The sequence below is a fragment of the Strigops habroptila genome, chromosome 12 (assembly GCF_004027225.2).
Source record: "Strigops habroptila isolate Jane chromosome 12, bStrHab1.2.pri, whole genome shotgun sequence".
NCBI lineage: Eukaryota > Metazoa > Chordata > Aves > Psittaciformes > Psittacidae > Strigops > Strigops habroptila.
This window is the reverse complement of record NC_044288.2, coordinates 15,232,934-15,248,429: the sequence shown is the minus strand read 5'-3', so window position 1 is coordinate 15,248,429 and position 15,496 is coordinate 15,232,934. Positions and strand designations below refer to the sequence as shown.

The 15,496-nt window shown below is 43.6% G+C and overlaps 2 protein-coding genes across 4 annotated transcripts; one reads left to right on the top strand and one right to left on the bottom strand.

Annotated features, from left to right (window-relative positions):
• Positions 1–252: 252 nt before the first annotated feature.
• Positions 253–6,212, bottom strand: THG1L (tRNA-histidine guanylyltransferase 1 like). Of its 3 annotated transcripts, none has more exons than XM_030503918.1 (6): positions 5,991–6,212; positions 5,018–5,194; positions 4,397–4,566; positions 3,620–3,708; positions 2,890–2,997; positions 253–1,925 (listed from the first exon to the last, which is right to left on the bottom strand). In XM_030503918.1, exons 1-6 carry the CDS (start codon positions 6,188–6,190, stop codon positions 1,764–1,766), a joined length of 906 nt encoding a protein of 301 aa, XP_030359778.1. In that variant the 5' UTR covers positions 6,191–6,212; the 3' UTR covers positions 253–1,763. The 3 variants fall into 3 exon arrangements, with proteins under 3 accessions (XP_030359778.1, XP_030359779.1, XP_030359781.1); XM_030503919.1 differs by having other exon boundaries at positions 4,397–4,562; positions 5,991–6,171; XM_030503921.1 differs by lacking the exon at positions 5,991–6,212 and having other exon boundaries at positions 4,397–4,471; positions 5,018–5,084.
• Positions 6,213–6,395: 183 nt separating this feature from the next.
• SOX30 (SRY-box transcription factor 30) lies at positions 6,396–15,218 on the top strand. The gene is made up of 6 exons (XM_030504865.1): positions 6,396–6,841; positions 7,253–7,458; positions 8,671–8,910; positions 10,512–10,691; positions 12,565–13,045; positions 14,786–15,218. Exons 1-6 carry the CDS (start codon positions 6,396–6,398, stop codon positions 15,156–15,158), a joined length of 1,926 nt encoding a protein of 641 aa, XP_030360725.1. The 3' UTR covers positions 15,159–15,218.
• Positions 15,219–15,496: the final 278 nt, after the last annotated feature.

Here is a 15,496-nt window from a genome sequence, read left to right as displayed (position 1 = left end):
GACAGCAGGACAAATTCTCATCAGCAGCTTCTCTGCAGGCACCAGGAACAGCTCAGTGTTGCCACTTTTCACTCTACTGCACAGTAGGAGACACAGATCAACTCTGCAGGCCCCAGAAGAGGAGAGCACAAAGTGCACCCCCTATGTCCTAACAGAATTCAAGTCCCTACAGTATCTTTAGTATTAACTTCCCTGTTTGGAACTTTCACCAATTACTAGTAAAATTCCCAGGAAAATAAAGGCAAAGTAATAACAGAGAAAAAATTACTATGTTTATTTTTTTAGAAGTATAAAAATCCTGTACATTTCACAAAAGCTTTTAAAATCAGTCATAGAAAACTGCTGGGCTACTCCCTTTCTGTAAGCATCAGAGACATGAGGCAGTGGAAGAGTTTATCACTGATCTGAGTAAACACACCAGCCTTGACATTCAACAGTCAATGCCAATTGGAGGATTCTGCCCCATCCCTGGCAGTGTTCAAGGCCAGGCTGGACAGGGCTTTTGAGCAACTTGGTCTAGTGGAAGGTGTCCCTGCCTCTAGCAGGGGGTTGGAAGTGGATGATTGTCCTGGGTTCAGCTGTAGCAGTCATTTTTCTCCTGCTTAGTAGCTGGTGCACTGCTGTGCTTTCAACTGTAGCCTGAGAGCAGTGCTGATAACACCGATGTCTTTAGTTGTTGCTAAGTAATGTTTACTTGGATCAAGGACGTTCTCAGGCTCATGCTCTGCCAGGGAGGAGGAACACGGGAAGTCAGGAGGAAGAAGGGACAGGACACCTGACCCACACTGCTTCTTCCTCGCCCCGCTCCCATAGGGATGGGGAGGAGAATTGAAAGAATGTAACTCCCACGGGTTGAGATAAGAACAGCCTAGTAACTAAGGTATAACACAAAACCACTACTACTATCACCAACAATAATAATGATAAGAGGAGGGGATACAATTGCTCACCACCCGCCGACAGATACCCAGCCCGACCCGAGTGATCTGGGCCACCCGGTTAACTCCCCCCAGTTTGTATACTGGGCATGACATGCTGTGGTATGGAATACCCCTTTGGCCAGTTTGGGTCAGGTGTCCTGTCTCTGCTTCCTCCCGGCTTCCTGTGCCCCGCCTCACTGGCAGAGCATGAGGCTGAGAAAGTCTTTGATCAGAGTAAGCATTACTTAGCAACAACTAAAGACATTGGTGTTATCAGCGCTGCTCCCAGACTAAAGTCGAAAACACAGCAGTGCACCAGCTAAGGAGGAGAAAAATGACTGCTACTGCTGAACGCAGGACAATGATCCTTAAGGTCTCTTCCAACCCAAACTGTTCTATGATCCTATGATCCTACTCTGGCCCATCGCAGTTGAAACAAAAGAAAACTCAAACATTATTTTCTCCTCTGCTTTGAACTGTTCAAATACACAAACCTTTTTATAGTTTGGCAGTTCAGTAAAATACTTCGTGGTTTAAATGCTATAGAAATGCAGGGAATTTCTGTAAACCTTTTCTATAAATATGCGTGTTCAAGGAAGGAGCAGTCTTCATTTACGATTTCTTAACATTCAAAATACATTATGATTTAGTTTTCCATACGGGCATATCCTTGTATGTCAGACAACATACAAGTGTCGTCTTTTCAGGCAACAACAGTGCTAAAGCAAAGGTAGTTGTTGAAGAGGGTTACAGGTTAAACTGCCAGCCGTCATTCATACTCCTCACTTGCCAACAACCCAAGCAGAGTAAAGTGTAAATGACCAGTTGTACTCATCAGAGATATCAACTATCCTCAGCCAGAATCTCAGGATATTCCTCCCAGAACTGGTCCCCGATAATGTCACAGTGCAGGGGAACAACTTTAGTCCTAGTCCGGGTCACTTCAACTTCCTTTTCTTCTGCTTCCTTTGGCAGTTTGATTTTCTTAGTCGTGACTTCATTAACCTGAAAATACAGTTGATGCATCAGCAGACTGGTAAAGACTCCAGAGGGGATTCACAAATGGACAAGAAACAAAGCTACAACAAAAGCAACTATCAACCCTATAGCACACTACAGAGCATCTTCTGAAAGAGATGCCTCTTCTCAATTCAAAGACTAGCCCGTGAGCAGTTGAAACTGCATGTCATCATCACATGGCTTGAAGAAATGACCTGCAAAGTCACCTGATTGCAAGTGTTCCGGAATAAAGTACAAGATTTCATTTGGAGCTACATAAAGCAAATGGGAAACCATGCAAAAGTCATTACCAAGAATAAATATGCATAAGGAACAAGTGGAATGTATTTCCAGGTGGAAGCCTCTATCCATTCTAATTAGTTCAAATGAAGTAATAGAAATAAGTAGGCCAAAAGGTCATCATTCCTTTGCAGCGGAAATACTTGGGATCTAGTCCTGTGAAGGCCTGGCACAGGCCCCAACGATTATCATATCAAACTGACAAGAGTCATTAAAATGTAGTTTTTCAGGAAGCAGAATACTTTCTGCATTTTCAAAGCTGGCAACATTGAGAAACCAAGTGTACAATTCACTAAACAAGGGAGATTTATCTAGCAAATACATCAGTCTTGTGTAACCCACAGAATCATCAGTGTTATAAGGGACCTCCGGAGCTCATCTAGTTCAGCCCCCCTCACCTATTGGTACATGTATTATCTCAATAGTCATAATTTGTATCTAAGGCAGACTTCAAAGACTAGTTTTTATACTATGCTCATAGATACAGATCTCTCAAAAACATCTCCAAAATAATTAGACATCTCACACATCATTATAAGGTAAATATATGGTTAGTTAATACATAGACATGTATTTGGGATACATCTGGTGATCTTACAGTGCAGCTTGTCTGCCACAGTGCATCTACTAAAACCATGAGCATGAAGCAAGTGGTAACACAGCTTTTTACCTTTTGCCATACTAAGACAGTTCCTTTCCTGTACATCAAAGGTTCATTGTTGTAGTTGATGTTGAATTCAGAAAATAATATTTCATTCTTATCTCCAGCCAAAGTCCCCTGAGAAGAAATGAAATTAGAAAAGATACTCTTACAGAAACCAAACTGAATCTCTAAGGTAGAAAATGGGTGAACATTGGACGCAAGACTGACATTTAGACAGGTTTTCACCTTTAAGCCACAAGGTTTAATTACCTCTTCCAACAGAGGAATTATTTCCAACTGCCAAATGAGGACATTAAAACAGAGAAGGTTTTATTGGGGTTTTTCTTTTTACAGTTTAAAGACAAACAGATAAAAGTCAGACTCCAGGAGAAAATGATCTGCTGAGGTCTGCACATTGAGACGAAAATCCTACAGACGGGACTGGGAATCAACAGTAGCTGAATCCTGCCATAATACTTCATGCATATGTGTACTGGATGTTTATATGACATTCCCAAGGTTTGTGAACTTGTAAATGAAGAAATTAAAATCCCACCAATATTTGACCAAAAATACAGGGTTTTCTAATCATATTAACATCTGTTTCATTGAAGAAGTTGTTGACTCTATACCCACAAAATTGTTACTATAAGAACAGACAATCCAGCCACGGCTGCTGGGTAGGCAAGCTGCAGCTTTACAAACCTTATGATTTTCTCTGTAGCTGGAAAAACACACGATCTAAAGAGACTCTTACCTGCAGCCTATCCTGTGCTTGCACTGGTGTCAAACCACTTCGCTGTACAAGCATCCAAAACACTGTATTGTAAAGGTTATTAATATGGCCTACAGAAAAAGAGAAGAAAGTGAGAGAATTTACCAAATCTCAGTGACTACTCAGAAAAAACAGCTTTAGTTCAAGAGTTGTACCCAAGAAACAGCCAAGAGAATTAATAATATCAGTTACTACAGAAGATGCAATCTTTCTGATTAATTTTCAAGGTAGTGCATATCATAGTATGACTAGAAGACAGATTTCACTATAATTCTGGAATTGGAGAGCGGAGGGTGAAGAGTGTTTCTGTGTAATGTAAATTATCTTCATCTGAGCAATAGGGATTAGAAAGCCTAGGAAGTAAATCCAACGATGTGTTCTAGCATGGAATATACAGCACTGATTGCTACATGGTGTGAATCTGAACATCCACATCTCTTCATTAAAGAAGATTCCCTTGGCTAAGCAAACTTGGAACATAAAAAATTAATTAATTCTATTAATATTTCAGATCTTTCTTGTGATGAACTCACTCCCCAGATGCAACAAATACAGTTATAGCCTCAAGGCTCAACATTCCAGCCAGTACTTCTGTATCCATACAAAGCCCAAAACAATTCTAATATTGTTGATTTAAAACTACCACCCTACCTGCTGTTCCTTCACTGATACCTACACAAACACACTGGCAATAAAGGCATTTCTGTTCAGAGAGGAAGAGAACTCAACAGCACAAATCTGTTTTCTAGAAACACTTACAATCCGCTTGTCTCCAGCTGAGGTAGTCCTTTAAGTTCTGGTTGCTGGGATACAACACAATTCGGGCATCAAATCCTGGGGGGTACAGAAGTTGCTGGTCCTTGAAGTAATCCTTCCAATAGAAAACGTAACTTGAGGCAAACTGGGAGACCACATGAGTCATGAACTTACTTGCAAACACAAAGCAAAAGGAAAAAGAAAGAAATACATCAATGTGATTTGTATCTCTGATTATCTGAGGTGTAAGTACCAATAATTCTGGTGGAGAGCAGCATTTCTTAAGTAATGGCCTAACAGATCAGCAATGACTGAGTCTTTTGAAGAACAGCAAGTACTGAGGATCAAGGAAAAATATTTGGAAAAGGTGATATTTTGTCAGAAGAATGTTTATTCTAACAATGTTTGTTTCCAATGTTTGTTTTATCAATTTTGTTTCTAAGTCTCTGTATCACTGAGGATATTTTCCTGAAAGATCACATGCAAAGCCTTCACAGGAAGGACCTGAATTAGATGTAGTATATGCACCCAAACACAACCCAACTTTTAACCTCTGGCTGTAGATAAAGGCAAATCTAAAGAAGAATTACAGGTTTAGAGAAGTAGTATCAAAGCAGCTGTTACCTTGCTCTTCTTTTAAACCATCTACTCTTCTTTTTGAAAACAAAACTGTATTCATCACTCTGTCCATAAGCAATAGCAATATCCTCCAGTTCTTCCATCACTGTCTGGGCACACTTGGTCATCAGATGAAGAGCACGGTCATCATTTGGCTTTTTGAACTCGTGCTGCTCAGAAAACCTTCAAAGCAAAAATGGTTGAATAAGAATCCCTTAAGAAGCTACTAAAAATGACAACCCATTTATTTTGCTCATATTTGCCTTCTATGGATATTGATTTCCAGTATCCTCTCAATACAGAGAATTCACTCCAAGTATGAAAAACAAGAACAAAAAACCTTTTTTATATACTCTGGATAACCCATCCTCTTTCCCAGCAGTATCTCACCCTAGTCAGTCTTTCTCAACTGGCTTCTGTGTTTTACTTGGAAAATAATGACAAATACTGCTTTCTATAAACTCACTTTCTCCCAGGGTGCCTTTTATACTCTCTCCAATACAGGCAACATTACCATTAACTTCTTAAAACTTAACAGCTTTACCAGAACGCCCCATGACCAAACCAGAGAACAACTCCCCATCAAGAGGATGTGTCATCCAGCACTGGAGAGAACTGTTCTATTTATCCCAAAGAAAGGAATGCCACACACACACCAGACACAAACAAACACCTGTGCACCCCAGCTGCTGTCCTTCCCCCAGCACACCCAAAGCACTGGTACACCATTTCCCTGCTGAAGGTACCGTTCTGAACCAGCCCACGGCCCTCAGAGACAAATCACCGGCAGTAATTCCAAGGACACCCGCACGGCACCAGCCAGGGTCCCCTTTCTCGGCCCAGCACCCCCAGCCCGCACCCCCAGCGCCTTTAGGCCGCCGCACCCCGGCCCCGGCCCTCCGCTCGCTGAGGCGTCGCCATAGCAACCACAGCGCTATAAGCGCCCCGGCCATTGGCTGCCCACCCGCCCGGCCTTCACCTGTGGAAGTTGCGGCCGTCCAGCCGCACCACTATCCAGCAGTTGGGCAGACAGGTATCGTCCGCCTCGAAGTCCCGCACATACTCGAACTTGCTTTTCGCCATGGAGAGGAGGAAGCGGCGGCCGCGGCAGCGCAAGCAGCGCGCCCACCACCCGCTCCGGGCCGCGACAGTCGAGGCGGCCCGCCCGCAACCGAACATGACCAGACCGGAAGCGAGGTGAGCGCCCTCCCTCGGTGGAGCCCTTCTAGGCGTCTCGGCGGACCTCTCTATGGTTAACAGCTGCGTCCCGGGGCGTGGCCTCCGCCAACGGACCTGATGGCGCGGGCGGGGCGCGCCCATTGGTGGGCGCCGGCGCGAGGGCGTGGCGAGCGTTGGCGTCAACGGCCGCGGGCGGCGGAGCGGGATGGAGGGGGGCGGGCGGCAGCGCCCGCTCCCCCACAGCGCCCCCCTGCGGCCGCCGGCGGCGCCCCGCCACCGCCCGGCACCGGGGCACGCCAAGGCTGCCCCCGGGGTGCTGCACGTCAAAGTGGAGGAGCCCGAGGTGCAGCCGGGAAATGCTTCGGGCTACTGCGGGGATAGCAGGGAGTCAGAGAGAGGGTTCGGGTGCTCCCAAGTTCAGGGAGTGGGTGAAGAGGCTTGCGGTGCCGTCAAGAGAGAAAGGGACCGTGAAAGGGGCAGTGGTGAAAGCCAGAGCAAGGTGAAGGTGCTGGAGAAATGGGGGAGTGGAAAGGAGACCTGCAGAGAAGGTGCTGTCAAAGTGGAGCTGCCTGATGTGGCCTTTGAGGCCTCCGGGGTGAAGGTGGGAAAGGGTGATGCTTCGGCTGGATCCCTCTGTGGGACTGCCAATGCTCCAGCTGGATCCCTGTGTGGGCCTGTTCATGCTCCAGCTGGATCCCTGTGCAGGCCTGTTCCTGCTCCCACTGGATCCCTCTGCAGGCCTGTTCCTGTTCCCACTGGATCCCTATGTGGGCCTCTTGCTGCTCCCACTGGATCCCTGTGCAGGCCTCTTGCTGCTCCCGCTGGATCCCTGTGCGGGCCTCTTGCTGCTCCCACTGGATCCCTATGCGGGCCTCTTGCCGCTCCCACTGGATCCCTGTGTGGGCCTCTTGCCACTCCCACTGGATCCCTATGCGGGCCTCTTGCTGCTCCCACTGGATCCCTGTGTAGGCCTCTTCCTGCTCCCGCTGGATCCCTGTGTGGACCTGTTCATGCCAGCATCAATGACGGCAAGGTGCAGCTGCGTGAAGGGTTTGGGGTCCTCCCTGAAGATGTGAAGATCCCGGTTGTGCTTCACCCTTTGCCTCCTGGGACCCACATCCAGATCCAAGGCCCTCTGCCATCAGGCCTGCTCCACATGGCGAAAGTGCCGGTGAAAAAAGTGCCGCTTAAAATGCAGTCTTTGCTGGAGCCTTCAGTAAAGATCGAAACCAAAAACGTTCCCTTCACAGTACTCCCCTCCGATGCAGGTATTATGTTAAGAGAGCTTGCAAGGGTTCTGTAAGTGGCACACAGTTGACAGGTTACCAGATAGGAGAACACAACTGGAGCTTGTGCTAGAGAATCATCCCTTTGGATAGGCTGGAGTTTGTACAGCTCTCTTCTTCAGTGTAAGATGTAATAAACACGCAGGAGCACAGAGCAGTGGTTTGTTAAACTCAATGCAGTTTTGTCCACTTGCTCCCTGACTATGTTAAGCCCATTATAACGGTGTTCAGAATTGCATTGAGTTGTGATTGCAAGTTTTAAGGTTGGGAATCTGCTTGATTTTGAAAGCTATGAAACATTCATACACCTCGCTCAGAAAACTTGGACATGTTAAATAAGCATTTGAAACACCTGAGTTAGATGCTTGTTTTGAAAAGACATCTAGGTTTTCAAAATTAAGGACTTAAGAGTGAGGTCTGAAAGACTAGAAGACTTTTGCCCTTTATAATGTGAAAGAGTTCATTTTTAAGCCATTTTCAGAGAGGGTATGGCTTTGGGATCAGTTTTGAGGCATCTGGGGGTTCATCATGACACCAAACCAATCTAAATGCAGTCTGTGTTTACAAAAAGCTAAGCTGGGTGCCATGTAACAGTCATTTCGTAACACAAGTTCCTCCAGCAAAAGGAGTGTCCAAATCAGAGAAAAGAGAGAGGGAAATCAACAGCTAAAACCCAAACCAGCAACAACCTCAGCTGAGAAGCCAGGGACTGCACTGTGTGGGACTAAGCTGCTGTACCATCATTAGATCTGGTCCCTGCTTCCTTAGGGCTTTGGATACATAGTTCTAGTGGAGATGACAAATTTGCAGTGACATGGTCTCTGCTAGACAATGTTTAGTTTACAAATTCATAAGAAAACAATCTAGCCAAATGAAACACAAAGGAGGGTGTTTGCAGCCCCATATTTTGTTCTTTTGGGTTTTTTTTCTTTCTTTTTTGTTTAATACTATTTAACAAAAGCCAGGTAAAGGATTCCTTGGGCAGTGGTTCAGTGAAGGTCAGTGAAGGACACTCTCTTTGCCTTGGTTATTTTTCTAGCAATTGCTCTCCAAATGCGCATTGAGTTTCCTGTATTCCAAAGCTCTAGTGATTCTTTTGACTGGTGCCAAATATCCTCTTGATGCACAACTGAATGTAACCTGTACGCATATATTGCCTGGCAGATGATCCTCTTCCCTCGTTCTGTTGCACAGGTATGCCAGACACTCCATTTAGCAAGGACAAAAATGGCCACGTAAAGCGCCCAATGAATGCATTTATGGTGTGGGCAAGGATTCATCGGCCTGTCCTAGCAAAAGCTAACCCAGCTGCCAACAATGCAGACATCAGTGTTCAGCTTGGATTGGAGTGGAGCAAACTGACTGAAGAGCAGAAGCAGCCCTATTATGATGAAGCTCATAAAATAAAACAAAGGCACAGAGAGGAATTTCCTGGTAAACAAGTCACAAGTCTTTAGTTACCTGAATGCTTTAGAAGTGCAAGATTTTTTGAGAAATGGATCTCTTTCATTAGAGCAAGTATTAGAAAAAGATTACAGAAGTTTCAAGCATGCAGTCCTCATGTCAGCTTTCTAGTGCCTGAAAGCATATTAATTCCTTAAAGCATCCAAAATGATGCTTCATCCTTCATAGCCTCTAATGTTTCTCAGACCACCACGGCTAGAGCAGCTTTTCTGAATGGTTTAATAGTCTAATAGCCAGATAGTGAGTTTATTGTGAACAAGGCCTACTGCATCATTTCTTGTCCTTCAGAAAGTGCTGCCCAGGTGGCCTGTGGTGACACATGCATCCATTCCTTAAAAACAGGAAAAGGAAATGCCCCAGGAAGCACAAACAGCATTGTATTCTGTGGGATTCTTCAATGTGTAGACTTGGAATTCCCAAATAATGGTGTGGAAGATGTAGTTTCTCAACCTTTGGTCAAAAAGGTTAAAAATCTGTACCCTTAACAAATCCCTTTCTCCATAACACTGCAGTTCAATAAAACAGCATTAATACTGTGAATGCTCTTTTTAAAAGCATTGAGATACCAGGTGTTGTGATCCTTTCTCTCTCTGTTGTCATAATCCTGCTAGTTCATGGTGATGGCTAATCCTGGCAGACAAGACACGATGTGACTAATCTGTCATAAACAAGGAAAAGATAAAAGCAGCACTCTCCCTTTTTCATTACACCCTTCAAGAGAATTAAAAAAGAGCTTCTTGAAAGTGGCATTAAGGGTTAGAGTGTAAGAACCCAAGCTGCTCAGTGTAAATTCATAATATATTTATACGTCTGTTAGTGTTTGGTTAATGTTGTAAGGCAAAGGCAAATGTACTCCTCCAAAATCTAGACAGGATTCCCAGTGGGTCATATTTTCCATTGTCTCTTGTAAACTGCAGGTATGTGTGAGACTTAATGGGTTAATGAAACAATGAGGAAAGATCTACATTTTTAGTAGAATCGTAGAAATCAATCACAGACTGGTTTGGGTTGGAAACGACCTCAAGGATCATCCAGTTCCAAACCCCCTGCCACAGGCAGGGACACCCTCCACTAGACCAGGTTGCTCAAAGCCCCGTCCAGCCTCACCCTGAACATTTCCGGGGATGGGGAATACACAACAACTCTGGGCAACCTGTTCCAGTGCCTCACCAGCCTCATAGTGAAGAATTTTTCCTAATGTCTCAGAATACAGTCATAGTTTTCTTCCACACTGAAAGCCCGTGGTACAGTGTCATGTTCTCCTTAGCATGCTTCCCTCAGCAAGGCCACGTCACTCTCTATTGTTCTGTATTTCTTTGTCTCACAAACAGTTACTATTTAGTAACATAAAACCAATGCCCAAATATGTCCATTTTATTTCCACCTCTGATAAAATGCCCCATTTGCTGGGTCACTGAAACAAATGGAGTATTGCCATTGACTATAGGAGCCGGTTTGGGACGGTTTGGGTCTTTTTTTATATATTTCAGAATTACAGGTATCATAACTTCATGTAAAGAATGAGACCATCCAAAAAATGGGACATCTGTGTCTTTTTTCATCTCTGACAGGTTGGGTTTATCAACCACGACCAAGCAAAAGGAAGCGTTTTCCACTGCCTGTCTCTGCTGTGTTTTCCAGTGTTTCTCAGAGTGTCATCACTACAAATCCAGTTGGCATTTGTCCCATCCAGTCACCTGCTTACTCTGTTGTCATCCCCAACGTGAAGAACAGTATTGGATATCCAGTTTGTGAGTTCTCAGTAGTGAATGATTTTAAAAACTCAGGATTTACCTATTGTAAGAAAAGTTACATATATAGTAGTGTAGATATGGTTACAATTTCTTGGTCTTTCTTGTCACCATCGTTTCTAGCAGTCCTCCTCTGCACTGCGTCTCCATCTCCTCATCTCTACTTACTGTTTCCTCAGCCTCTTAGATCCTTCTGGCTTCTTCATTGCCCACAGATCACTGCTATTGTCTTTGTAGCTCTGGTTCCCTCCCTCAGTCTTTTTGGATATCTATTACTCAACACTTGCTTTCTGTCAAGCTACAGCTGTTTCCTTTTCTTGTTCTGTCTCTACCTCACATATATCTTACCTCACCAGCTCTAAGTGCACTAGTGCTCAAACCTGCCCTATCAAGTCTGAAAAAGCTCATTAGCTTAGTCCATGGCACCTCCATCCTGGTGTTAGTGTTTCTTGGTAGTGAGGGTACCATTGCTCTGAGCAAATGCTCCACAATTTAGGCTGTTTACGAGAGAGCAGACAGAATTGGCAACAAGGTCATCCAAAAGGATGTGAGTAGGCTGTTAGTAAGATGTGTGCTGCAATGTTAAAGCAGTCACTAAATCTGAAAAAGAGATTTTTCATTGGCACGTTTTCCATGAACAGTTACTTAGGTATCTATGCACACCAGGAGGAGTTCTGCATGTAGATGTTATGAGCTCACACATGCCCGCCGTTTGAGCTCAGCTTTTATACAAACAAAAATATAATTACAGAAGGAATGCATTAAAATTTGCACCTAACCTGGAAGGATTTTGATAAGACGTCAATATGGGCAGTGAAATAGGGTATAGTAGGAGAGCCAACAGTCCTGTGTCATATTTTGTAGTGAAAGAAGTCTGGCTCAGTGTATGGATAGTGGATTTCAATAACAAATAGCTTAATGGCATTTTTCTCTTTAAGCATACTGACGAGGGCTGCTCTCTTTATAGTGAGACAAGAAAATGAAATGCCTGTTTACGCTGTGTGGTAATACACAGAGATGTAAAAGAGCACACTCAGCTTTGTTCTGGTGAGGTTCTGAGTTAGCGATGTGATCCGTTCTCAAATCCTTCTGTAAATTTGGCTGAATGAAGTATTCTTTGTTTTCTTACCATAGTATATTTACAATGTTATGTTGTACCCAGATGCTACTAGGTATCATTCCAGAGTTTACTATCCTGTTGTGGTTGAAATGATTCTTAAATACACGCTGTAAAAATTTAGATGCATCTAAGTCTTGTTGACTTGGTATTTAGACTCTTACACTAGTTAGTGGGCTTTGAAAATACACAACGTGTTTTGCAGTCTTTCTGTATAAAGGCAGCTCCGTTGACATGAGGTGTGATTTGAAAGTAGACATTCAAGTGGATGTTCTGCAAAACATTTAAAAGTGAAATTGGCTAGGGAGTACTTTGCTGGTGAAACAAGTAAGAAAACATATTGGAGAGGAGGGTGTTTTAACTGTTGCTTCTGCTCCTCACTGCTGCTTTGGCACCACACAGATTTGTTAAGAATTTGGCTCACTCAAAGTAAGCAAGTAGATCTGGGAGGTTTTCTGTGCTTCAGACACTAAATACACGCTCCAGCCCCATTCTGTGACCATATCAGGGCATGACACAGGCCTCACCAGCCTCACATCCTCAACACTCACTAACTAATTCCTTCTTCTTTCACCCTTGGGTTTCTGCGGAAGGTTGACTCTGTGGGTTCCAAGTGGCATATGACAGTGAGTTGCAGGGAAGTAATGTTAGGATGTGTTTTGGGGAAAATGGATCTGGCTGTGGTTTGCTACACTGCTCTTTATGAAATCTCTTTCTGTATTCATGTCTGACAAATAACTGTTCTGTCTCCTAAAGGTGAGCCTCCTGCCATCCGTCTGCCGGCTTCTTCCATTCAACCTGCTGGTCCAATTACTCTTTTCCAGACTACTAGTGCAAACACCGCATCAGTGGCTGTTCCAGCTCCAACCCTGCCCCTGCACCCTGTAATTTCACCACAGCACTTTGCTGAACCTGCTAAGACAGAAGCTCTTGATGTGTCATCTGGGCTCAATTGCTCTCTGAAGAGACCTGCACCAGTTTTCATTGAGAGCTTCAGCGGAAACCCAAGTAACATAACCAACACTAATGGCAGATTTTCTGTCTCTAATAGTGAGCCCCCCAAGGAGTACCCAGGGGTTTCTATTTTCCCTAGAGGTTTACCTCTTCCCCAGGCTACCCCTTTTCTCCACTCACACGTCTATGACATTGCTCAGCCAGCTGGTCTGTTTGGAGTACCTCCTCGGGTTTCATTTTACCACTCTTACATTGTTCCTGGACCTCACTATTTCCCATCAAGGTAATGAAACCTTTCACTACAATACCAGTAAGAACAAATGCTAAAAGGCAGAGTCTTTTGACTTAGAGAAAGCAGATGGTGCATTTAGAAGGAAAGGTGCTCTTAATTTATGCCCTGTTCCTGAGGGCTCCATAGTACTATTGCAGTAATTGGCACTGCCAGGCTCACAGTAAATAGAACTATCTTCTTTCCACTTTATGCATCTAGATGCAGTTGATTTCCACAGAAAAGCATTAGGTAGAGACATTGTAAATATATTTAGAAACTGATCAGATAGAATTACAGTTGGTGTGTGAGATGTGAGATGTCTCCTGGTACTATGATTGGAGCTGCCATAACTAGCAATATTTCTGAAACCCAGCCTGGTGGGAAGCGTCTCCAGAATTCTTACATAAGTAGCAATACCTAGCTTTTTCTTTGAAGTCTTGGGCAGTCAGTCAGGAATCACCTAACCAAAGAATTTACAAGCTAACACGTGTAGTATTCTGTGGGTATTTCCTAAGGTAAGCATGAAGAGAAGGCACCAGTGCCCTCCCAGCAGCAGTTGTGCTGCTCAAACACAAGTCGACTGATGGCCTACTGATGCTTATTCTTTGTAAGGCATCATTTTTATTTCATGACTTTGCAATATCAAACATAACAAATTGTTATGACTATTAGACTTAAATTATGCCTGCTTATGCACTGCTCATTCCTACTAATAGCAACAACCAGTATTTTCACACAGTAATAAGACTACCTGGTCATAAATTAAGGCTGATGACCTATCGAATGTAAAAGACATTGGCAATACAAGACATTTCTAATTCTGAGCTCCTTTAAGGAAACACAGGATACATATTCCCAAAATTGCTAAAGATGAACTTTGCTTAGCCCTTGGTCTCTGAAATTAGACAGTTTATGAGGCCTCTGAGGGAGAGAAGTGCTCTTGTACCATAAAAGACTGTTCTGAGTTCACACATTAGCAGGCTTCGGAAGGCTGCCAGCTTTGCTAATACCAGGATCTTTCTAATACAATGATTCATAACTTCATGTTCCTATAAACTCCTTTCTCGCATACAAGAATCATAATTTATGAGTAGTACTGACAGTGTAAATGCATGTATGCAGATTTATGCACTAAAAATTTAAATATTAGATTGGAAAGATGTGTAGTTTCCCCTAAGCCTCAACAGACGTTGTATCAATGTCTTTATAACATCTGCACTGTTTATAACTGTACCTTCTCTAAATAGTAACATTGAGAACCACAAGGATCCTCTGTCAGACCTCCTGTTTAATAAGAATGTGACAGATGCAAGAGTTTGCTTCAAAAAATAAGTAACAGTGTTTTACCCCAGCTCTGTCATAGATTTTGGCATACAGAAATAGCACAAACTGACTTCTGATGCCTGTTTTTTACTGTTGTGAGCATGCTGGTTAACATACTGCAGGCTGACCTGATGCTGGTTTATCCATGATACTATTTCATTCATAAATACAATGGGGTTTGTGTTTGTTTTCAAAGCAACATCATGCACATATCTAGCATGAAGAGGTGCACATGCACTGATACGGAATCTGTGCACAACTCTTGTTATGGCCCTCGTGTTTAAATTAGGCAAGATTTTAAAGTATGTGTGTTTTGAATATTTCAACAGCAGAAGCTGGCTAGCAGAGAACATTAGTGTCATTCTGTTTTTCTCAGCTGAACAGCAGCCTGCCTTTCTGAAAGCCAACTTTCAATCTCTCTAATTGCAGCACATGCCCGTTCAGCCGTCCTCCATTTGGCTGTGCGAATTTCCCCAGCTCAGTGCCTGAATGCTTTGGCTTTTATGAAGACAAGTACCGAAGACAGGAATTGATGTTTCCAGCTCTGGACGGAGCCTATCCTTCCAAGGAATACCCAGAAGAAAGTACATGTGAGAACCACCACAGCTATGTGAGCCTCGAAGCAGTGTCCTCTCACAGCAACTGGAACGAGGGGCAGGTTATAAGTCCCCTACCACAGCTGGACGTTGGAGTACTGGAGGAGGTTTTCTCAGCCACCCCGTCTAATTCCTCCAGCATCCACATAGTCAATGTAACTGATAGTGACGAGGAAGAGGAAGTAAAGTTGTTGCAAGAATTGTAATTTTTAAAACATTATAATCCAGAGTTATATTTTAGAATGGGAAATAAATGTTTTCCTCAACATTTTCTTTTCAGTCAGTGTGTTCAATGCAAAACTCGTGTCGCTTGAGCAAGCTGTACAGGTCATTTTAAAGAATCTGATGATCTGTTTGTAATTTGGGGCTTAGGCCACCTATATCCATTGGGACTGCATTACTGGTAAAGAGGTCCAGATGAAGTTTCCATATGCTTCCAAACACAGCCCTAAGCCAGTGTAAAGGAGATCTCATCTGGGTTCTTTGCATTTTAAGTTTTCAGTCTCATATCAACATTTTTATGTTTTTCTTCTTCTGTAGGGTC